Source organism: Vigna angularis, chromosome 11 (assembly GCF_016808095.1).
Source record: "Vigna angularis cultivar LongXiaoDou No.4 chromosome 11, ASM1680809v1, whole genome shotgun sequence".
In the NCBI taxonomy this organism is placed as follows: domain Eukaryota; kingdom Viridiplantae; phylum Streptophyta; class Magnoliopsida; order Fabales; family Fabaceae; genus Vigna; species Vigna angularis.
In genome coordinates this window covers 3521871-3544229 of record NC_068980.1, presented here as the reverse complement: position 1 = coordinate 3544229, position 22359 = coordinate 3521871, and the positions used below count along the sequence as shown (strand labels likewise).

The following is a 22359-nucleotide window of genomic DNA, read 5'->3' as shown; positions in this document are numbered from 1 at the left end:
AAGTCAATCAGAAAATTTTAGAATAAAAATGTAATTTGAACTATGAGTGAGTAGGAGTTGAAGGTGAACCTCACTCTATAGGCTCCTTAGAAGAACCATTCTGAATGATAACATAATTGTTTTTAATGACTATCTTTTCAATTATGTATACCTAATGTAACGTTAAAGATAATTGAGCATATATATTTGACAAAATTTCACACTGATTTGGTTTATAAATAATTATCCAAATGTTTCACAAAAGGGTAATGCAATTAAAAATATATACTAGCAGCTTTAATTATAGATGGAAAGATGTTAAATTTAAAAAACAAAAAAACTTAAACATTAGTAAAATACCAAATAATTTATTATAGTTTAACATAATTTGTTTTGAAGTTGACTGTTTCCAAATTTATTTGAAATTATAAATGTACTTTATATTTTTCTATATTAATTAGTTCGTTTATATTAGATATATTAATTTATAATCCAAAGGATTATTTAACCCATAAAAAAAGTGTTACAGTAGAATATTAATGAGAATAAGTTATAATTAAACAAAAAATAATTATATCTTTTACGGTTTTAAGCATTAGTTTTTTTGTCATTTATGACAAGATATGGTAATACGGAAATACATTAGTTAACGCGCCTGTTAGTGCCTTTATTTCCACTAATATTGGAAAATCAATATATATTGATGCATAGACCATGAAAACTGAGTGTATGTAGTAGAAAAGGTTGGTCATGTATATTATTATTATTATTATAAAAATCACTTATTTTTGCTTCACATGCTTTCAAAACTTTTGTTTAACTATTTTGGATCAAAATACTATTAATTATGCTCAACTTTCGTAATTAATAAATAATAAACACTATAATTAAATTAGAAAAAAAATTCTCAAGAGATTTTAATAGAGAAAGCGGACAATAAAATATTTAATCTGATAAGAAGAGTGAGAAAATATACCTCAATTATTTCGAAATGATTATACGAAAATATAATTTTTTAACAAAATTAACATTATTATTTTAAATAATTAGTTGATTACTTTTATTAAATTAGAAGGGAGTGAAGAAAGTCAAAGCATCTTTTGGTTCCTTTAATAATAGCCGTTAAACATAAGCTATGTTTCACTTCCCTCCCTGCCATCCGCACGCGCCATAAAAGTAGCGTCAGAGTCACAGTTTTCTACGTTCATTTGTTGATCCACAGTTTCTTCGGAGTCTCTAAACTCCAAAAAACAAACACAAATCCAAACACCAAACACAACCGTCAACTACGCAATCGAAACCAAATTTTCCTGTTCCTTTCTCGATGTTTCAATTTATCCCTCAAATCACTCTTCCATTCTCTCTTTCTTCCTCCCACTTTGTTTCTTGATTCCAACTATTCTTATTTTCTTCCGTTTTCATTTCGAACAACAAAATTTGACAATTCGAATAGCCATCGTGGACTTCTTTCCCTTCTTTCTGATCTTTTAAATTAGGTTTTCAAACGAGATGGGTAGCCATGAGAAGAATGAAAACAAGGGCTTTTTCGCCGCCATGACTTCTGGCTTCTCCATCTTCAGCAATGCTATGCACCGATCTGTAAACGGGTATTTTTTTCTCAAACAAAGAATTTTTTTTTTTGGATCGTCCTATTCCTATATTATTCATATCTATATAATCGTATTCGTATGTGTTGTGTCATCGTAATCTATACTTGTGTGTGTGTTCTTATGTTGTAGTGTAAAGTGTCATTGACAATACCAAATGATTATTTGATATTTGTTGGATTCTAGACTTAGATTTGCCTGTTTTCTTTAAGTTGCATCGATACTGTGAGGCAAGCAGGCAACTTGATATTATAGTGTTATCATCATTCAAATTAGGTTGTTCCCTCTGTTTAAGCCTTTTTGTTCCTATATATATTCTTTTACTACATTGAGCCACTATTTTTTAAAAAGACTCAATTGAGCTTTTATTTTTTGTAAAAAAACTCAAATTGACACCTTTTGAAGTGTCACGTGTCATGTCAAAATAAGTGTTTGACACATGTAAGAATTTGTGTCTCAGACATCTTCCACTTGATACTTTAAATGTGTCATATCTCAAAACGAGAGACATTACAAGGGAAAATATTCAGATTTTTTACATATAACAAACCTATATTTTGATACAGGACGGTGTAACGCCAATTTAAATGGAATGGACCACAATGAATCTTTTTTAAAAAAGAAGGTTCAAAATCAAAATATAAGGACCAAAATGAATAAAAAATCTAAATATAGAGACCTACTAATTAAACCTTTGTTCGTAGTTCCTAGCTCTCATATATCGACGAGGTACTGGAAAGACTTATAGAGTATAGCAGTGTTCCATCAAGGATCTGTAGTGCACGGTAATCTGTTTATCTAATTGGAATCTCTCTTTCACTGACATTATCTAGAAATGATGAAAGCTCGTGGAAATTTTACCCCAAATGTTTAGTCTTTGGACTTCATATGATAAGAACACGGTCATCCATATTAGTTTCATATTTTACATTTTTTACGGTGGAACTTGTCAGCTTCATCTCTAAGAAATGTAGATATTCTGGGGAATGCAAGCTTACTCATGTTCTCCTTTGTTTATAGGTTGCTGGGGTATGAAGGGGTAGAAGTCATAAATCCGGAGGGTGGTAAAGAGGATGCAGAGGAGGAAGCCCAGAGAGGAAGATGGAAACCTGAGGTGCTTATTTTGCTTGTTTATTTCAGAAATGTTATTTTTTGGTTCAAACCTTTTCTGGCATTAGTTGTTTTGTACTTTGTGCTTAGACATTGAAAATGCTCTTGGTTATCGTTCCTTTGTCTCCTTTAAATTATCTGGTCGTGTTGCCTTTTAGTTTTATTATTGTTGATCATACGGATGCCATCCATTTTTTTGGTTTTACTTATTTCCTATTTCTCTTTTGAGTACATATCTAATGTGTGCTATGCCGTGATATTATTGCATTTTCCCTATGTTTGAATTTTGTATTCAGGAAAGAGACGGTTACTGGAAGATGATGCACAAATATATTGGCTCAGATGTAACATCAATGGTAACGCTACCTGTTATTATTTTTGAACCAATGACTATGCTTCAGAAAATGGCAGAGGTTTGCATACCATCACTTCTTTTGGCTTTGTTAAATTGCTCTATTTGTTTGTATTAGCACTTGATTGAACTTTGAATTGTTTGAACTAGTTGATGGAGTACTCCTACTTGTTAGATCAGGCAGATAAATGTGAGGACCCATACATGAGGATGGTGTATGCATGTGAGTTATTTGTATCCCTCTCTATTCTCTGCTATTTTTTATTTGTTTTGATCAATTGAATTGTAATCTTAAAGGTAATGGAGGGTTTAGTTAAAATTAAGAATGAATAACATTTTATCTAGTTTCGACAATTGGTCAATGCTGTACCTGAATATTTTATTTATAGTAAAGGATTATGTGATTTAATTGACCCAAACAATTGCCCGCCAGAGCCTGTTGTGTTAGTTCTTGTTTTTCGAACTACGTTGGAGTGTCTGTGAGCCTGGTGCATGTACTTCCTGATTATTTCATTACTTTTATGACTCATCGAATCATTGCAGCGTCATGGGCTATATCTGTGTATTTTGCATACCAACGGACCTGGAAGCCTTTTAACCCTATCCTTGGAGAGACTTACGAGATGGCTAACCATGGTGGAGTTTCATTTCTTGCAGAACAGGTACCTTTTAAGTATGTGATTCATAAGAACTCTGTCTCCCCGCACCTTTAATATAATGTTTCCTTGGAAATTTATACCAGCATTTGCAAGAACTGTTAAGTTCTTCTCACTACTTTCTTTTACATTGTTAGGTGAATACATCTATAAAATTTTTATTTCCTCGTCTCTGTTATCTTCTCCCTTATATTGGATATCTTGTTTGCTGTATTTTTAATTTCAGGTGAGTCACCATCCCCCAATGAGTGCTGGTCACGCTGAGAATGAACATTTTACATATGATGTGTCTTCAAAGTTAAAGACTAAGTTTTTGGGAAATTCTGTTGATGTTTACCCCGTTGGAAGGTGATCAATACATTGCACTTGTTTAGTAGGTCACATTGTTATATTCTTATTGTCACTCATAGTCTATATAATTCCAACTTCCTATTGCTCCATTCATATGCCACACTCTACTTTCCAGAGTTATTTATTGTAGGTTGAAAAGATAGGGTTATGAGTATTTCCTAGCTGGGTGACAGACGTACAACAGTATTCTGGGTTCATTTAATTTGTTATGCTTTTTCAAATCTAATTTCAATTCTCTTGAAGAATCTGAAAAGAAGTTTTTTTTTTTTTAACGAAGAATCTTCCTAATCTATTGCTATTAGAGGCAGTATGTATATAATAATTATACAACAAATTTTGTCTTTGCTTTACTTTTCTAGTTCCCTGCAGAATCGTCATTTTATATCATTTGGTAGCAAGGAAATAATAAATATAGATTTTGCAATTATTATTTGCAGAACACGTGTAACCCTCAAAAAGGATGGTGTAGTTATCGATTTGGTTCCCCCTCCAACCAAGGTTAATAATTTGATATTTGGACGAACATGGATTGATTCACCTGGCGAGATGATAATGACGAACTTGACAACAGGGGACAAAGTTGTACTCTACTTTCAACCATGTGGATGGTTTGGGTATGTGATATCATATTATTGTATGTTTTCCAATTAATATATTTTTTATTGGTTTGTACTAGTACTATATTGAATTTAGATTCAACTGGTTCGCAATTATGCCGATATCATTAAAGTTGAACTTCAATGTATAATGCAATTAAAATCTCTCGGGAGTATTCTTAGAAAGTTGATTTAGTCCTAATTCAATCTTACAAAATTGGATTGTAAGGTGAGACTTGTACCCACATTATTAGGATAGACTTTGATACAATCTTAAAAAGTGGATTTAGGATTCATTCAATCTTTATAAAATTGGCTTGAAAATAATTGGATTGCACGGTAAGGTATCATAATATGTCCATATATTTAGTCGATATGAGATCTCTTACATATCCACTCACACCAATGACTAGAAATTTCAAATACAGAACTAAATATTTGTGCGTGGTTTGTTAGCAATCCAATGGCATACGGTATGCCCAATAAACCTTACTAGGATATACTCCTACAATCTTAGAAAGTATAGTTTTAAGTCTAGCTAAGCCTCTAAAACTAACTTATAAGGTGAATTTTGAATCTACTTAGGTATTATAATTTAGCCATATTTATAATTTATGAGGGATTTCCAAAAAGTGTAATGTCATTGAATCTTCTGGTATTATCTGACTATTTAATCTGGTTCATTAATTGCATTAAATTATGCATTCTTTATTTGTTAAAGTTGTGTTTTCGTTTTAAGGAGAATTGAATGACTTAAATCCCTTCCATTTTCTGTGTTCTATTTCTATTATCATTCCCCATTCAGATATTGATTCTTTAAATAGATTTTTGTTTCTTGATATCTTGCAGGGCTGGTCGCTATGAAGTAGATGGATATGTGTATAACTCTGCCGAGGAGCCTAAAATACTGATGACTGGAAAGTGGAATGAGTCAATGAGTTATCAACCTTGTGATTTGGAAGGAGAGCCTCTTCCAGACACAGAATTGAAAGAGGTGTTTATTTCTTTTTTGTTTGAAAAAAAGATACAAAATGATCAGGACCAGTTATATGCTAATGGGCTGTAGCTTTGCTTTTTACGATGTGATGATATAACTGGTAAAGGCATAGTTATTTATAATTTTTATTAATAGTTTGAAATTTATTCTGCAGGTTTGGCATGTTGCTGATGTACCAGCAAATGATAAATTCGACTATACATACTTTGCGCATAAATTAAACAGCTTTGACACTGCTCCTAGAAAATTGTTGCCATCAGACTCCCGTTTACGTCCAGATAGATTTGCTCTTGAAATGGGTGATCTATCCAAATCAGGGGCAGAAAAGAGCAGGTTTTTAAGCTTTACTTTCATTCCTCATATGCTTGAAAATATGTACTTAGTTTGCATTCTAAAAAAAGCAATACAAGTATAAAATTAACAATTTTGCATGGTTAGATATGATATAAATTATAAAGTTCAACAATTTGGATCAACCGGACGAAACTATTTACTTTTTAGGAATAGCAAAGAAATCTGCTTCTTTCTAAAAAGTGGGGATACTTTGAAATTAGAAATATTTTTCTTACTGCCAATTTTGTCTATTGAGTTCTCCATGGACATAACTTCACTCTAAGATGTTATGTTGTTTTCTCTTACAGTTTGGAGGAGAGGCAACGCGCTGAAAAGAAAATCCGAGAAGCCAAAGAGCATAAATTTGCACCAAGATGGTTTGATTTGACTGAAGAGGTGACTTCAACTCCATGGGGTGATTTGGAGATCTACCAATACAATGGTAAATACACTGAGCATCGTACTGCTATTGATAACTCAGACAGCATTGATCATGTTGATAATAAAGATATTGAATTTAATCCGTGGCAGTATGGTGATTTGTCCAAAGAATGAGTAGATTCTGTGTTTTTGGTTTTTTGGATGCCACGGTTAGATCATGTAACTTTTTTTTATTGATTTATAAGTGAAAGAATTTTGTTTATAGCTGTAGTACATTATTCTGCCTAAACAATTTTTTTTCTTCATCTTGAATTTTTTGTAATTGATTAAAACACTGCAATCTCTTATTAGAATTCATTATGAGACTGATTTAAAATTGAATCATTAAAGTCAAAATAAATAATAATAATTTGTGTTTGTCCCATTTTTTTCTCTTTTTCGAAGAAGATTCATGTGCGTTGGAAAGATTTTTTTTTCATTTCCATTTTTCAGACCACTCAAACTACTCTTCGTCAATATTATTCACAAAAGAACAGTCTTATTCAACAAGTTTCAGCATGTCAACTAATCAAATTTTTGTCTCAGTAAAAAGTAAAATATCAATATATTCCAATATATTAAAAAATAAATTTTAAGTTTAATTTAATTTTATAAAATAAGATTTATATTCATCCATATATCATAAATTGGTTAAGTAATAGTAACAGTAAAAAAACGATAATGGTAACAACAATGGTAACGACAATGTGAACAACATCGACAACAAAAAAAGTAACTACAACGTCAACTGTAATGGTAATAATAACGGTAACACAACAACGAACAAAAACGATAATGACAATGGAAATAGTAACAACAACGTCAATAGTAATGATAACAATAATGGTAATAGAAACGGGAGCAGTAATGATAATGGTAACAGTAATAGTAACGGTAACGATAACGGTAATGATAACAATAAAAGCAACAATAACGACAACAACAACAACAATGATAACATTAACAGCAATGACAATGGTGACAGTGATGACAACGGTGACAATAACGGTCACGGTAACTGTCACAGTAACGGTAATGATAACAATAATGGTAACGGTCAATGGCAAGGGTAACTGTAACGACAACGCTAATCGTAACGGTAACTACAACGACAACGGAATCACGACAATGACAACGACAATGACAACGACAACAACGGCAACAACAACAACGACAACGACAACGACAACGGTAACCGTAATGGTAACGATAATGATAACGGTAACTGTAATGGTAACAACAACGACAACGGCAATGACAACGATAACGATAATTATAACAACAACAACGACAACGGTAATGGTAACTATAACGGTAACCGCAACGACAATGGTAACGGTAACAGTAACAATAACGGTAACGGTGACGATAACGATAATTATAACGGTAACGGTAACGGTAACAATGACGATAACGGTAATTGTAACGGTACCAGTAATGATAACGGTAACAGTAACGGTAATAATAACGGCAACGATAATGATAACAATACCAGTAATGATAACGGTAATGAAAATGGTAATTGTAATCGTAACGATAAATGAAACAACTGTTTAATAGAACACTTTAAAACAATTTTTGTAACAAATTAATTTTACTATTTTCGAAAATAGATTCATTGTTAATTATTTTATTATTATTATTTAATTGATTATTTTTATTTTTATTTAAAATTACTTAAATATATTTTTAAATAATTTGTTGTTGTTCTGAGCGTTAGTTAAAGTATATTCTTTTTTAAAAGCATAAAGAATTTTTTTTGGATTATTCACGGTAAATTTAATTAAAATACAGTTTCAATTATATTCTATTGTGCTTAATTATGAATATTATTTTTACCTCCTTATTAAGTCAAAGTAAATTCTTATTGGATTATTGTTAAAATTTTACTACTAATCAAAGTTTTATAATTTTGTAGGAAAAACTCATTCAATAATATATTCTCAATTGTTAAAGTTTTTACTACTAATAGTCATGGTTGATGCGTTCTAAGATGCAAAGATCTTTGGTGGTGGCAATGTTGAGGTGTAGTGAAGGCTAATGGTGGCTCACGGTGACTACAATGGAATTCGATGTTGGCATTGTTTCTAGTGGAAATCCGGTGGCTGACAGTGGTTGTGGTGTGGGAGAGATAGATGGTTGAAGATGATGATGTGACATCATATCATTAGATAGATTTTTGAGTGGTGGATCATGCCACATGTTTACATTTGATTGACCAATTTTGTTAGTGGTGAATTTATGCCATGTATCATAGGATATATTTTGTGAGTGAATGATAATAGTGAAAATAGATAGATTAGAGAGTGTAGAAATATGTTTTAAGTGACTCATACGAGAAAGAGGAGTGTATAAGTAATAAAAGATGTAAAATAGATTTTTCTAGAATTTACTATTTTAACGTTCTTCTAAACTTATATAATAAAAATTTGATTGATGATAAAACTAGTTTTCAAGTCCTGAATAAAATAAAATTTATTGAAGTTATATAATTTTTATTAATGTTGTTATCTTAATCTGTTTTTTTCATGGCTATATTTGATGTCTCCAATAAGAGTAATATTGCATTGCTTGGTTGGTTTGGTTTTGGAAATGTTCCATTATGTTTGATGAGGTTCTTCAAACTGCTACATAAAATGTCTTGATAATTGAGTTAGAAATCACACATATTTTCACGTGCATGAGTAGAATTAGGATTTTAGCAAATAAATAACAAAAATATTGTTATTTAATATTTTAATAACACAAAAAATATTACTCATTGAAAATTCGACGTGAGAAAAGAATTTCTGATACTGTATATTATATATATTTATAATTTGTGGGTGCATCGCATTCTCCACTTAGTAGTGTGCATGATGAAGACGTAAGGAAGTGACAAGACACAAAAATAATTCCCCCAAATTAGATACAAATGAAATTGAAATGCAAAGTAAGTGTAATTAATTAATGATTATAAGGTAGAGAGGGAGTAGCAGTAGTGAGAGATGAAATGTGAGGAGCCAGCGTCTTTCACGATGGTTCAGACCAGAAGCGACCACATGATCGAAAGGGTGCCACGTGTCGGAATCTGATTGTGCATTGGCCCATCCAATTGCGTGGAACCGGTCTTTAGGTGCCTTATCATCGACCTACTATATCCTGTGCCCTTCCTTGCAATCACCGAGAGCTCCGGTCACACTGACGTACGGTCAATGCTATAAACTCTTGGGGTTTAAGCCATTGCTTTGGTGGTTTTCACAGGGTTTTACTTTTAGCCATTCACAACACATTATCATAATCTCTATCAGATTCACATTTCACATTTCAGATTCACAATGAGAGAAAAACACAAATTTCTAAATCCTCACCCTCTTCAACCAACGTTTCCTGCCTAATTCAGGCTCTTTTTTTTTCCTGCCTAATTCAGGCTCCTTTTTTTTTCCTGGTTGGAATCGTTTTTACTCTGAATTATCTCTCACCCATCTTGAAATTGAAAAAATTTGCCGAAATTCACATTCTCAGGGAGTTAAAGATTTCGTCTTTGAACCACAATCTTTGCCAAGAGGTGATGATCATGTTGAACTTTGATGGGTTTTTGTTTCTCGAAAATATGCCGAGTTCTTTTTTTTACTTCTTAAATATCGGGCTTATCCTTGGGGTTTGACTTGTGGTTCTGTTGGTTCCGGAAGAAAAAAGTTGGAATATTGACCTATGATTTTATATACGGGAACTGTTTCATGGTTTTGGGAGATGAATTTTCAGTTTCTGAGACCAGAGTTTCCTCTTTTACTTCTATTAATGAATTCGAGCTTGTGATGATTTGATCTCTGTGTTTCCGGCATCACGTGATGGGTTTTGGTTGTAAATTGGTTGTTTTCGGACTTCAATCTTCTTCCATGATTTTAGATCTCTATTGGTCTGAATTTAGTTTAGTTTTCTTCTGGTGAACATGACTGGAATCTAGCCTCGTCTTTGTATCCTTTTCTTGTTTTCTGGGTTTAACCTTTATCTCTCAATTTTTCTGTACCTACCTTTTCTTGTTTTCTGGGTTTAACCTTTATCTCTCAATTTTTCTTTACCTACCTTTACTTTTTAATTCACATTTGGACTTCTGAGGAAACTGTTGTTGTATAGGAGTTTTTTTGGCAAATTGTATCTTACACCCTGCTTCCTTATTGTGTCTTCATCTAAGTCTATTTTCAATTTTTACTTATATGTGCATAGGTTTTAGCTTTTAGTTTTAGGCACCGATTTTCCCATTTGGTAAAATGATTACGTACAATTATTCATATACATATATGTAATCAATGACCTTTATCCTCAAGGTACTTTGATCAAATGGAAGTGACTGATTTGGCTTCCCTAAGGTACCAGTTGGGATTGAGACCGTAAGTAAGCGTCCAATTTGGTTTCATGCATCTGGACTAGAGAACATGTAGTTGGAGTTTGTTCGATAACAATATTTAAATTGTGAAAGTTTGATTCTGCAAATGAAAAAAAAAAATACTTTTGAAATATTGATGTGTGTGAGAGTTTTTAATTTAAAAATTATTACCGTGATGTTTTCTTTCAGTGCAGCAGCTTCTGAACTTAGTCCCTATTTTAAACATAAGACACTGGAAAGACCAGGCTTAGTTGGACATTTATTTGAGCTAAACTCGTTCTCCATCTGGTTTAAGCTAATGCCCTTACTAGATAATTTAACGCCCTTGCATGTAGGGGAAGATAAGATCAGTTTCTGTGTCAGACAATATGTTTTGGTATTCACCACATTAGCAGCATAAACCTTGGTTTTTTCTAGTTCACTATAATGCATCTGGACCATCACTAATGAGTATTTATTGTCAGGCTTTATATTGAGACCGGTGGGATCAAGCAGCGTGTAGAGTTCAAGTTTATTTACGAGTATTGGACGGCTGATGTTTCGTGTTTGATCAATCCTTATATTGGCATGGTTCCTCTGAGATATGGTGTTGCAGAAAAGGTCATGTTATAGCTTTAATGGACATCAGGTGCCAACCAAGCGCCGAGCTACTAGATTAGCTAGGGTAAACAATGAGTTCTATTTCTCATTTGGAGCTAATTACTATTTTTTATTTAGTTTCAGAGTATGAAACCAATCGATGTTTTATTTTAATGTTTATCAGAGAAACGCTACATTTCAAAGAAGGTTGGAAGAGAAACAAATGTGTGCATTTGACTTATTGGCCACCGTAGCTGACAATTTATTGCAAGGGAAACAGAATCCTACCACATGTAGTGATAGTTCATTGGAAAAAGATAGGGATGGATTTGTAGAAGAGGAGTGCCAAGATGCAAATAAACCATTAAAAACTGAGCTTTCTGATGAAGCAAGTTGTGACAGAAGATGTCAGCATGACTTTGTTAAAGAAGGATGCACAGATGCAAATAAACCATTAAAAGCTGAGCTTTCAGACGAAGGAAGTAGTGATAGAAAATGTTTCTCTAATATTTCTTCCCAAGTGTACAATCAAAATTGTTGTTTGAAGGAATTCGCAGTTCATGAAATTGAAGGTCATTCATGCATTGCTTCTATAGTAACAAGTTCTAGTTGCTCAGAGAAGTTTGTTGCTGAAACACTGGTGGATGGAAAAGGCCAAAACGGAACTGAAAATTTAGCTAGCAAAGTTGAATTAGGTTCTTCTCGAAGCCCAGAGAGTATTGGTTTCAAGTTAGATGGTGATGTAAGTAAAGTAAAAGATGTTAAATTTGGGAAGGTTCCCATGGATACTGGGACTGGGTTGTGCTGTTCTGAGGATCTCTTGGATGAAAAACCTCCAGCACTGGTAAGTTCTTGTTGCAATGCCAAGTTGTCTGGGTCTGACGACAGCATGCCTCATAGCTCATTGTCCAAAGGTTGTGACAATGTACTAGTAGATAGTAGAGATGATGACGAAAAATTTTCTGGGTGTGCTCACCCTAGTACCAAAATAAAGTCCTCTAGACCAATTACTTGTATAGATGATAGAAAAATAAACAAAAGATTGGCTTCAAAATATCTTAAAGTTGCTCAAGAATCCAAGCCTGATAAATTATCTAATAGTGGTGAGTTTTTTAATTTTCCTTTTTATCATACGGAATTACTAGCTTTCTTGTTTCTTCACTCATCACTCTTGCTTGTTCAGTAATCTGTTTTTCAATTGGCAACGTGTTAGTTTTGGATGGCAATTTGAAGCCAGTTTACAGCAATAGGAAGAACTACTACAAAAGCCAAAGATCTGAAATGAACATTCCTTTCAAAAAGAGGAAACTTTTTAAATGTAGCTCTGATACAAATTCTAACGGATATATTAGAAATGGTGACACTTATTTTTCACTCAAGAATGAAACGAATCAAAGTGTTTCATATTCATCTTCCGGGATGAGCAAAGGTTGTACTCTGAATGACTTCCTTCCATTAGAAATGAATTTATTTGGCCACTCGGGTAATCTTCACTAAAGAAATTCCAAAACTTTGATGCAGATCATGGAACATCATCCTTGGGGCACTCTGCATTACGGTCTAGAGATTCTCATGGTATGGGAAGATTAAGAGAGTTATTCTTAGTTTACTCTTTGATTTGACTGATGTCTTCAAAGGGGTTCTTACATGAAGATGTATTTCTTTTAACCAGTGAAGCTTAGGATCAAATCATTTAGAGTGCCCGAGCTTTTTATTGAGATTCCAGAAACTGCAACCATTGGGTCCTTAAAGGTATGATAAAATTCTATTATGCCATACACACTATCATTTTATTTTTTTTTGTATTTGGATGGTAATGATGTATGGTATCTGTTTCTGTATCCGTGTATTCTTGGCATGCTGCATCATGTGGTATGATCATGGTTGCACCTTTCAAATAAGTTGGGCTGCAACTCTTATGTATGAAATCTTGCTCTACAGAGGACAGTGATGGAGGCAGTGACTGCAGTACTCGGAGGTAGATTACGCGTGGGAGTGATTCTCCATGGGAAGAAAATTAGAGATGACAGTAAAACTCTACTCCAGACTGGAATTTCTCATGATAACCACCTGGATGCTTTGGGATTCGCCTTGGAGCCTAATTTTTCACAAAATCTACCACCTGCATGTGCAACTAGTTCTCTTCGCGTTCCTACTGCGGATGTGCCTCAACCTTTTACTGGGTAATGATTAACTTGCAATTGAATGCATTAGTGCATTGCTTGGGTTAATCCTTTGGCTTTCACTGCCTCTCCACACATTTCATCTTTCCTTGGAGATGTTTGTTTTCATGGAGATGTGCTTGCAGATAATATTTTCTTCCCATAACTAGCAATAAGCAACTTTCCTTTCTCTCTCTCTCTCTCCTTGTTTCTTTATCAGAATGAATGACCCACTTCACTATAGATGAATTATGTAAGTTGCAGAATACTTACACCTAACATAATAGTTTTCATAGACTGCATTAAATGTATTCTTTTTTTCCATAAATGTTCTAGTTTTTGTCTAAAGAAGATAATTGATATTCAGGTATCCTTCAATTCCTGCTGTAATTCATCAAAGGATTCAGGGGTTTTCTAACATGTTAGCTGAGCATCAAGTAACAGGTTTAGGTAACCTCGTTGAAAGTGATCATGATTCAGCTCCTTCTCCCATCAACACATCAGGTGAAAAAAAATTGTCAGATTCTAAAGAACTTGTTCCTGAAATGGGTATGGAGGCACTAGCTGTGCTACGTGGGCATCAAAAGTCAAAGCGAACCAAAATCGCACAGCGCCGTATTCGTAGGCCTTTTTCTGTTGCTGAAGTGGAAGCATTGGTTCAAGCAGTTGAGAAACTTGGAACTGGAAGGTAAAACTTGCTTTGGTCTGTGTTTGGTCCAACTTAATGATTTGAGACTGTAACTGTTACAATCAAGTCAGCTTTGTTCTTTTGTCTTTAGCATTGGCAAATTTATTCTTTTGCATTTCCTTTTGATAATCCCTTTATATAGTTTCTTTTTTGTGGATGGAAATCAGGTGGCGTGATGTTAAGCTTCGTGCTTTTGATAATGCAAAGCATCGAACATACGTGGATTTGAAGGTAAAAGCTTGTGTGAACCGTAAGCTTAGCACGTTTTTCTGGTACTGGATTTTATTCTTTCTCCAATGGATTGAAGAGAAACCTGAACACCTCAGGTTGTTGGGTGGCATGCTTTCTTTTTCATCATCCGTTAACTTCCATTAAAAACCATGTAGTTGTCGTTTCTTGTCAAGTAATTGTTTGCATGTTACTTAGGTAAACTATTTGTTGCTTCATTTATGTTCTCTTTCTCTGTTTCCAAAATTAACTGGCCAGACACGAAATCAAAAGGAATCTGATGTACTTCCCACGAAAATTTGATCCGTAAAAATTTCACTATCATACTTTTATCCATTTTTTGGACAGATAGTGATGAGATTTAAACGAAAAGAACAAGATTACTTTCATCAGTATGATGCGCTCATTCAGCATTGAAAAAGGGTGAAATAGATTAAAGCATAGCATTATCTAGACACTCATTTGAGCATTTCATTATTACTCAAAATAAGTTTAATGATTCTTTTATAGTATGCATAAGAAAGATGATATCATATTAAAGAACATGTTGGTAGCAATGTTTGAAAAAGTATTGGCATATGATTTAGGTATATGGGATAGTGCAGGATAAATGGAAAACACTGGTGCACACTGCAAGAATATCCCCTCAGCAAAGGAGGGGAGAGCCTGTCCCTCAGGAACTTTTGGATAGGGTTCTAACTGCCCACGCATATTGGTCCCAGCAGCAGACTAAGCAACAGCTCAAGCACCATTCAAAACCTTGCCTTCTCCTTTAAGGCCTTGATGACAGCACCACATGGCTTTGTAGATCGGTTGTTAAAAGTATCTTCTGTCATTTGTATTTATTTATCAAAATTGTGTTTATCACTATCTTTTTTAGTACTATGCCACACTTCATCTACCATGTAAACAATTTTAACAAGTGATTCCTGTAGAGAATTTGCGTAGCAGGTTGTCCACTCCGAAGTCTATGTTCAGTATGTAACTGGAGGAGCACAAATTCAATTATGGGCCCACAGAAGCTAATAATGTTAATCACTGTAGTTAGAGCTTTATCCATGTGCTAATTCCTGTATAGTACGTAATAAAAGTCGACTTATGACTGTTCTTCACATATTTTACTTTTAAACTGAACATGAAATGGAATAAAAGAAAAAACTACCTTTGCAAAATGAAATTTATTCATATGTAAACCACCCTCACATGAGTTGTATGGTTGACTACTTTTCACCATTATATTCATCTAATTTCACCTTTGTTCAAAATTTAACAAACTCTACATATTTGATATTACGTTGTTATTATATATTGTGTGTTTTTCTTCCTTTTGAGAGACAAATTTGCTTTTACTTATTTAGCAATATAGTGCTTCTAAAAAGTTTGAAGACATTGTAAATATGATTTGTTAGTGCATTTGTTTCCATTCTTATATTTAAAGAACATAAATATACTTGATATGGTTATCATCGTATGCAAAAGGATATTCTTAAAAAGGCAAAGCTAAATTAATAAGAATATTCATGTCTAAAAGTTTGAAGTCGAAAAGCATCTCTCGTAGTCTCTACACCAAAAGGCGCACTTCGCAAAAGGAAGAAGAATGTATGAAATCTCTAAAAAGTTTGTGGTGTCACCATTATCTACTCTTTTGTTATAACAATGAAGTGACACAAGTTGAAATGACTTCAAAGTAGCAATCTCTAGATGATTTGGACATTTTGAAGAAGTTTTAAAATATCTTGCCAAATATCCATTATGGTTTTTAATTGATTGGAAATGATTCTGGTGTAAAGTATCAAGTTCTCAAAAAGTTGAGTTATTATCCAACAGAGTTCTGAATTTTAAAAAAGAAAGTTTTTTTTTTAAAGGGGTCAATTTGATTTTTAAATTACACAAATAGATTCATTTTAAAAAGTTACCTCCACCGTATTTATATATCACGACTTTTTTATAAAATAATTGTCAATGTACATAAACGACTTTAATCATATCCAAATGGAGTCGTAAAAACATATCACGATTTCTTGTAAAATAAAATTTCACATAATTTAATTAACACTAATTACATTTAATCACATTAAAATGCTATCTTCTATGACAACTTTGGTGTTAATACTGAAATTAATTGTTATCTTTTATGACAACTTTAGTTAAAACTGATTTTAAACTGAAATTGTGTTTATAAGTGACGAACTCTTCTAAATTCAGTTGTACACTTGTATTAATAGTTTTATATATTTTATATTATAGAAGTAGTCAAGACATGACTTCAATATTTTATATTGTATAACTTTTTTCTCTTTTAAAGTTTTTTTTAAACTTTCATATAAATTTATTTTTTAATGGATTTTTCAAAACTTTTATGTTTTCTTAAATTTTTATATAATCATATATATTTTATAGATTTTTTATTTTGAAATATTTGTAATAATTGAATTAACGAATTAAAAATAATACTTTTTTTTTATTTCTTTTAGTTTTTAAAATTTGTTATGTTTTTTTTTAATTTTATAAAAACTCTGTTTATTTTGAAATTTTTAGATGATTTTATTTTTAAAGTTATATTTACAAAAAATATTTTTTTAACAAAAAAGTATATGTACTTTTAATTTTAATTTATTAACCAAATCATTAAAAAATATTATTGTCAGACCCATTAAAACGCACTCAAAATTCCAAGTAGTGGGATCCATGTGCCAAGAAGAGAATGAGTGTCTCAGTTAGTGGAAAACAGGTGGCTGCAGGAGAGTGGCCGTTCGTTTTGGGTGACGACAGTATTTAAGGCCAAATTTCAAATGTTGTGTCACTTCTCTGCATGCCTTCCTTCTTCTCCAAACTGCTGAAACCATTTTCTCCTCCTTCTTTCTAAAATCTCTACCTTCTCTTTAAGAAAATCTCACTTTGCCTTCTTCCGATCATCTCTCAGGCACTGCTGGAACACTCCCGGCATCAAGAGCTTCCGTTTAAATCGATCGGTTTAAATTCTGAGCTGGTGAGTTTCCTTCTCTTTAAGCACGTTCGTTTATTCTCGCATGCAAACCTCTATTCCTGGTCGCCTGAGCGAGTCGTATTATTCTGAGCATTTTTGGTTTCTCTGTTTGGTCCAGTACTCCTAAAACGGGATTGTCGAACGTTAGGTCTTTGGTAGTGGAGAGCTATATTCTGCCTCGTTGAGCGTTCAGTTACGTATAGAGGTAAGGGAAGCTTATATAATTTGATTAATATTCTTGTTTGAACGTTGGTATGTTTGTATGAAATATGTACGTACTGCTTGTCTGGATGGATGACTGATATACGTTGGGAATTTAGTAGAGAGAGTACTTGATATTCAAACTGTAGTATTCTGAGTAAAGAGAGTAGTATGGTCGAGCGTCGTTAGCGAGCGTTCGGTTATTCTTGGGAGTACATAGTCTACCTGACTTCTCATGCGTTAGGGATAATGTCTAAGAGTCTTTCTGTAATATTATATAGTATTAGATAAACTGTGACCGAGAGTTCGTATTCATCGTTCAACTTTCCTTGAGTGTCCGTCCATATTAAGTTTTTCTTCTAGAAAGGATTTCGTTAATGAAGAACGTGTTATAATAGTAGATACGTATATTTAAGTGTTCGGTCAAAGTGTAGTCTTACTTTAGGTTTCCTAAACAGTTTATTTAATATATTCTATACTACTTAAGGTCGTAGACGTTATCGTTCTTTTCAGTAAAATAAGTGTGGAGTAATTATATATATATTCTTTCGTTTTATGTAAGTTTATTAACGCTCGATCTTGGACCAAGCATTTAGTCTCAGTAGCGCTTGTTCCTGATAAGTACATGGTCTTGGACCAGTGCTCGTTCAATAGTGTTCGGTTTCTACAGGGCTCGGTCTTAAACCAAGCGCGGGGTCTTGTTTTGTGTAATATATTATTACCGTTCTTCGAATAAGAGTCTTCATTCAAACTCAACAACGTTCGTTACTTCATAGTTCCTCATCAGTATTAGTATTTGGGGTCAAACAATGTTGGTCCTTAAAAAGTGTTCGACTTAGAGTCTTAGTACTCGGCCTAGGCGTCAGGGCGTCCGGTTAGAACTCTTAGGGGTCTGTTCATTGAAGCGGATGAGTAGCGCTCAGTCATGTTAGTTTCTAAGAAGCGTTATTCCAATCGTACTTGGGCTATGATAAGAGCGTATGATCTTATTTCATTTGAATATATGGATGATTAAGTATGAGAAAATTTGAGATGTGATGTGAATGATATAGTTTGATTATGAACGAGTATTCCAAGGAGGAATATCTCAGAAAGTGGTTATTGATTGGTAAAGTATGAATGTGACCAAAGCTTAGCGGGCGTTCATCCTGATATTCCATGATTACTCGTTCTCATGTAGAGAGGAGTAAGTCATGTGGGGGAATGGCAGGAGGTCCTAGTCCATAAGGTTAACTTGGACGGAACGGATCAACCTCAGATGGCAGCTGTTGAGAGTATCCCAGTTACTACATCACCCGGGTGCACGAACGTCGTAGCTACACATGATTCATACAGTCCGGAAAGTCAGAGTCAAGTGGTCGTTATTTGCATGCTTTGATGTATGAATTATGATGTGGTTGTTGTTGGTTTAATTATGAATGTTGTATGTTGTTATTGAATAAATTAAATTACATAAGCTTACCCTGTTTATCATTTTTCTGTGTGTTGTGCGTCCTGTCGTTGTCCTGTTGCAATGATCATCCGTGTGGATGTGAGCAGAAGGAGAAGAGCTGCTGAAAGAAGTATTGAAAGATACAGCAAAAGTGAAGGCCGAACCTTGAGAACGTTCGGTCTGGTGTTGGCTTTATCTTTTGTAAAGACCGTGCGATATTAGTATATTTTGTAAAACGTTCGGTCTAGTAATAGCTAGTGTTAGTTTAAATTCCCTGCTATTATGTAAGACTGTTCGGCCATAATCATATCTCGTTCTATGTAGAACTGATTTGTAGTATTATTAATATGTGATGATTCTCGTATATGGTTTTACACTGTATTTTTGAGATGTTACAATTATTATATAACTATGATAATATAAGTTTTAATTTCAGATCTTAAATAGTTCGTGCTCAATATGTATATCTGTCTATTTTTTTTCCTATGCGTATTTATTTGTGAAGTTTATCAAATAGACTTTTTACTTTATTTTTCACATTTTCTATAGAAAACAATAAAAAAAAACAGGCTTATTTTTCCATTTTCAAAGTTTCTTACGTAAATTTTTGAAAACTAGGTGATAGTTTTGTATTAAAATTGAAACATAAGCTAAAATCAGAAAACATTTTCTCAAATTCTAGAGAAAGTTACAGCAAAAGAAGAACTAAATTGTTTTTGTGTGTAACTTGGGAGCTGAAGCATACTGTCTTTGGAAAGCATCCAAATCCTAAAGTAATGAATAGGAATATTTTACTAAGATATGTTTATGTTAAACTAAACTCACAGAGTTGGACTTGAAATTCCAACAATTGAAGTTCGATTTGAACATATAAATGTTGAAGCACAATTGGAGGACTCTTTCTCTATACATTTCCACACATTTTTTATTTATTTTTACATTCCAAAAATAATTTCAAAATTACATTTTCTTTCAATAAATTTAAAATTGAAAATTTGTAAAAGAATTTTCCTTTAACAAATTTTAAAATTCGTTAAAATTTGTAAAATAATTTTTTAACAAATTTTAACAAATTTCGGTTTAATTAAATTGAGATAGTTTGGATAAAATACTCGAGTTAAAATGATTAACTAAAAGGGTCGGATAAAAAAATTCAGGAATCCGAAATTTTAAATATAAAAATAAAAGTTTTTTCTTAACCCTAATATTTGGTTCTGGACATTGTATATTTGCAGCCAACGTCTGCAATATAATCCTCTTCATATCATCTTCTCTTTGCCATTCCTCTGATAACCTCCAATCACACCTCACCGGTGTTAGCCACGACAAACAGTGGAAGGAGAAGCCCTACGCACCTGCAGCAGCGCGACGAATCGAACATCTACCACACAGATTTGCGTCGCACAACACCTCCATTACAGATCTTGCGTTTGTGATAGATAGTGATATCACTTTCAAGAGTAAAGAATGGGTGACAAGAAGAAAAAGGCTCAGATGTTTGTGAAACTAGTGTCTGCTGCCGGCACTGGGTTTTTCTATGTAAAGAGGAAGCCGAGACAGTTCACAGAGAAGCTTGAGTTTCGAAAATTTGATCCTAGGGTTAATCGTCATGTTCTCTTTACAGAGGCTAAGATGAAGTGATTTGGTACCTTGTATGGCTTCATTTCCCTTTAACTGGATCATTCTTATACTTCTCTCAAAGGGTTTTCTATGTTTTTGTTGATTTACCTTGATTTATGTAGTTCTGGGTTAGATTTGTTCGGTTTAGATTAGGAAATTACCTAAATAAGAGAGGATTGTGGCAGCTTTGTGTTAGAGTTTTGTAATGATTGTTTCAGAACAGAATCGAAAGACCAATTATGTTGGGTAGTTGATTTTGGTTTAGCAAACAGTTTGGTTGGAAGCCAAAATTATATATAGGTTTCTCTGTTCTGTTTTTTAGAGAATAATGAGAAGTTCTCTAGTTTTCTATATCCTCTACATTCCTTTAGAAGTTGAGTGAGTGACACTGAGTAGAGAGGCGAGGTGTGAATGCATAAAATGAAGTGTTACCAGTTTACAAATGGCGGTTCGCAGCTTTTACACACTAAAATAGTGGTCGAAAGGGTTGTTTTTCTGATTTTTTGTTTTAATACTTCTGAAAGGGAAAGATAATTGTTAAGATAAAATGAAGTTTTTAATGTTGAGGAATCAGTCTAGAAGTCCTCTTCTGTCAGTGGCTTCTACTGAATCTTTATTCAACGATTTTACTTTAGTAGTGGCTTAATACTTGCTTCTCTGGTAAATAGCCATATTTTGGTAGTAAAATTATGACAACTGTGATATAGTTGAGTGTGAGGTGCTTTTACTGGGTATTGGGCATTAGTCTGTATGGGAGTAATTCCCATAATAAGCAGTGTTACTTTTTCTTCATCACTGGGAGTAAGTGATCGTATGGTCTGAAGCCTACTGGGTTATTGAATAACTATCTAATACATGAAAAAAAAAATGAAAGATGTAGAGAGCTTCTTGCACTGAATGATGTTCTCCATTTCATATTCCGTCTATTTTTGTCAGAGGTCAGATGCAAAAGCTGAAAGATTAATACTGATATTTAAATTTCAAATAAAGGAGAATGCTTTAAAGTTATTTTTTCTTGACAAGGTAAGAATTCTCACGTGCATTTTATGCCTTGTTTTTTCGGTAGAAATTACTTGTACCCATTTTCAGGTCAATCTGGAATCAACACTCTAACTGCTCAACTTCAATACAACCTTTAATATTGTCGTTTTTGGTCAAGCATTGGTTACCACTAAGTGGCATTGTTGTTGGAATAGAATGTCTAAGTTCTGTTCACATTCTCACTGGCCCTCTGTTTGTTTGCTTCGTTTATTCTTGGATTATGCCAGCTCAAGTAAGGCACTTAAAAGTTAGTTTGCAATTACGGTTGAGCTCAATTATGTAGAGATTTTAGTTTTATTAGCTCTATCAATAATACTTTTGATTATAAGCTGTTTAGAATACGTAATAAACTAATTCGTACTTAATCATATTATAATAAGTTGTTAAACGCTGTTTTTAATGTGAATATCAGAACTTTGATTCTGAACTTTAAGACTGTTCTATTTGAGTGCTGTGAATAAACTCAACAAGCAGTTTTGTTGAAACGTGGGTTAAGATAATAATTGGGATTGAAATGTACTTGTGATTGGGAGTGGCATTATGGTGCCATAACTGATTTGATAGAATAGCAATTTGAAAAGGTTTGCATTAATTAATAACTGGTGTCCTATTGAAGTAAAACCATCTTTCTAGTTTTTTAATGTGATTTGTTATA

At 33.2% G+C, this 22359-nt stretch overlaps 3 protein-coding genes across 11 annotated transcripts; all 3 read left to right on the top strand.

Moving 5' to 3' along the window:
- The first annotated feature begins 1128 nt into the window (after nt 1-1128).
- On the top strand, nt 1129-6624 carry LOC108332397 (oxysterol-binding protein-related protein 3C). Of its 2 annotated transcripts, none has more exons than XM_017567648.2 (10): nt 1129-1586; nt 2607-2700; nt 2993-3109; nt 3199-3271; nt 3592-3710; nt 3931-4052; nt 4493-4669; nt 5501-5645; nt 5803-5981; nt 6290-6624. In XM_017567648.2, the coding sequence occupies exons 1-10, from the start codon at nt 1489-1491 to the stop codon at nt 6534-6536; spliced, it is 1371 nt and encodes a 456-aa protein (XP_017423137.1). In that variant the 5' UTR covers nt 1129-1488; the 3' UTR covers nt 6537-6624. The 2 variants fall into 2 exon arrangements, with proteins under 2 accessions (XP_017423137.1, XP_052726596.1); XM_052870636.1 differs by lacking the exon at nt 1129-1586 and adding an exon at nt 2290-2371.
- Nucleotides 6625-9416: 2792 nt separating this feature from the next.
- Nucleotides 9417-15488, top strand: LOC108334216 (telomere repeat-binding protein 5). Of its 8 annotated transcripts, none has more exons than XM_052870857.1 (11): nt 9602-9948; nt 10957-11143; nt 11232-11431; nt 11531-12449; nt 12530-12775; nt 12868-12921; nt 13019-13098; nt 13288-13529; nt 13876-14196; nt 14364-14427; nt 15012-15488. In XM_052870857.1, exons 3-11 carry the CDS (start codon nt 11351-11353, stop codon nt 15198-15200), a joined length of 2196 nt encoding a protein of 731 aa, XP_052726817.1. In that variant the 5' UTR covers nt 9602-9948; nt 10957-11143; nt 11232-11350; the 3' UTR covers nt 15201-15488. The 8 variants fall into 8 exon arrangements, with proteins under 8 accessions (XP_017425420.1, XP_017425424.1, XP_052726817.1 ...); XM_052870858.1 differs by lacking the exon at nt 10957-11143 and adding an exon at nt 10709-10771; XM_017569931.2 differs by lacking the exons at nt 9602-9948; nt 10957-11143 and adding an exon at nt 9417-9586.
- A 4760-nt stretch (nt 15489-20248) lies between these two features.
- LOC108333351 (uncharacterized) lies at nt 20249-20917 on the top strand. The gene has a single exon (XM_017568765.2). It carries the CDS (start codon nt 20511-20513, stop codon nt 20682-20684), a length of 174 nt encoding a protein of 57 aa, XP_017424254.1. The 5' UTR covers nt 20249-20510; the 3' UTR covers nt 20685-20917.
- Nucleotides 20918-22359: the final 1442 nt, after the last annotated feature.

Coding starts and splice junctions, on each gene's coding strand:
- LOC108334216 (XM_017569931.2), top strand. CDS start 11,351: ATGGTGTTGCAGAAAAGGTCATGTTATAGCTTTAATGGACATCAGGTG. Junction 12,776..12,867: donor ATCTTCCGGGATGAGCAAAG/GTTGTACTCTGA, acceptor ACTTTGATGCAG/ATCATGGAACATCATCCTTG. Junction 13,099..13,287: donor CAACCATTGGGTCCTTAAAG/GTATGATAAAAT, acceptor CTTGCTCTACAG/AGGACAGTGATGGAGGCAGT.
- LOC108333351 (XM_017568765.2), top strand. CDS start 20,511: ATGGGTGACAAGAAGAAAAAGGCTCAGATGTTTGTGAAACTAGTGTCT.
- LOC108332397 (XM_017567648.2), top strand. CDS start 1,489: ATGGGTAGCCATGAGAAGAATGAAAACAAGGGCTTTTTCGCCGCCATG. Junction 3,272..3,591: donor CATGAGGATGGTGTATGCAT/GTGAGTTATTTG, acceptor GAATCATTGCAG/CGTCATGGGCTATATCTGTG. Junction 3,711..3,930: donor TTTCATTTCTTGCAGAACAG/GTACCTTTTAAG, acceptor TTTTAATTTCAG/GTGAGTCACCATCCCCCAAT.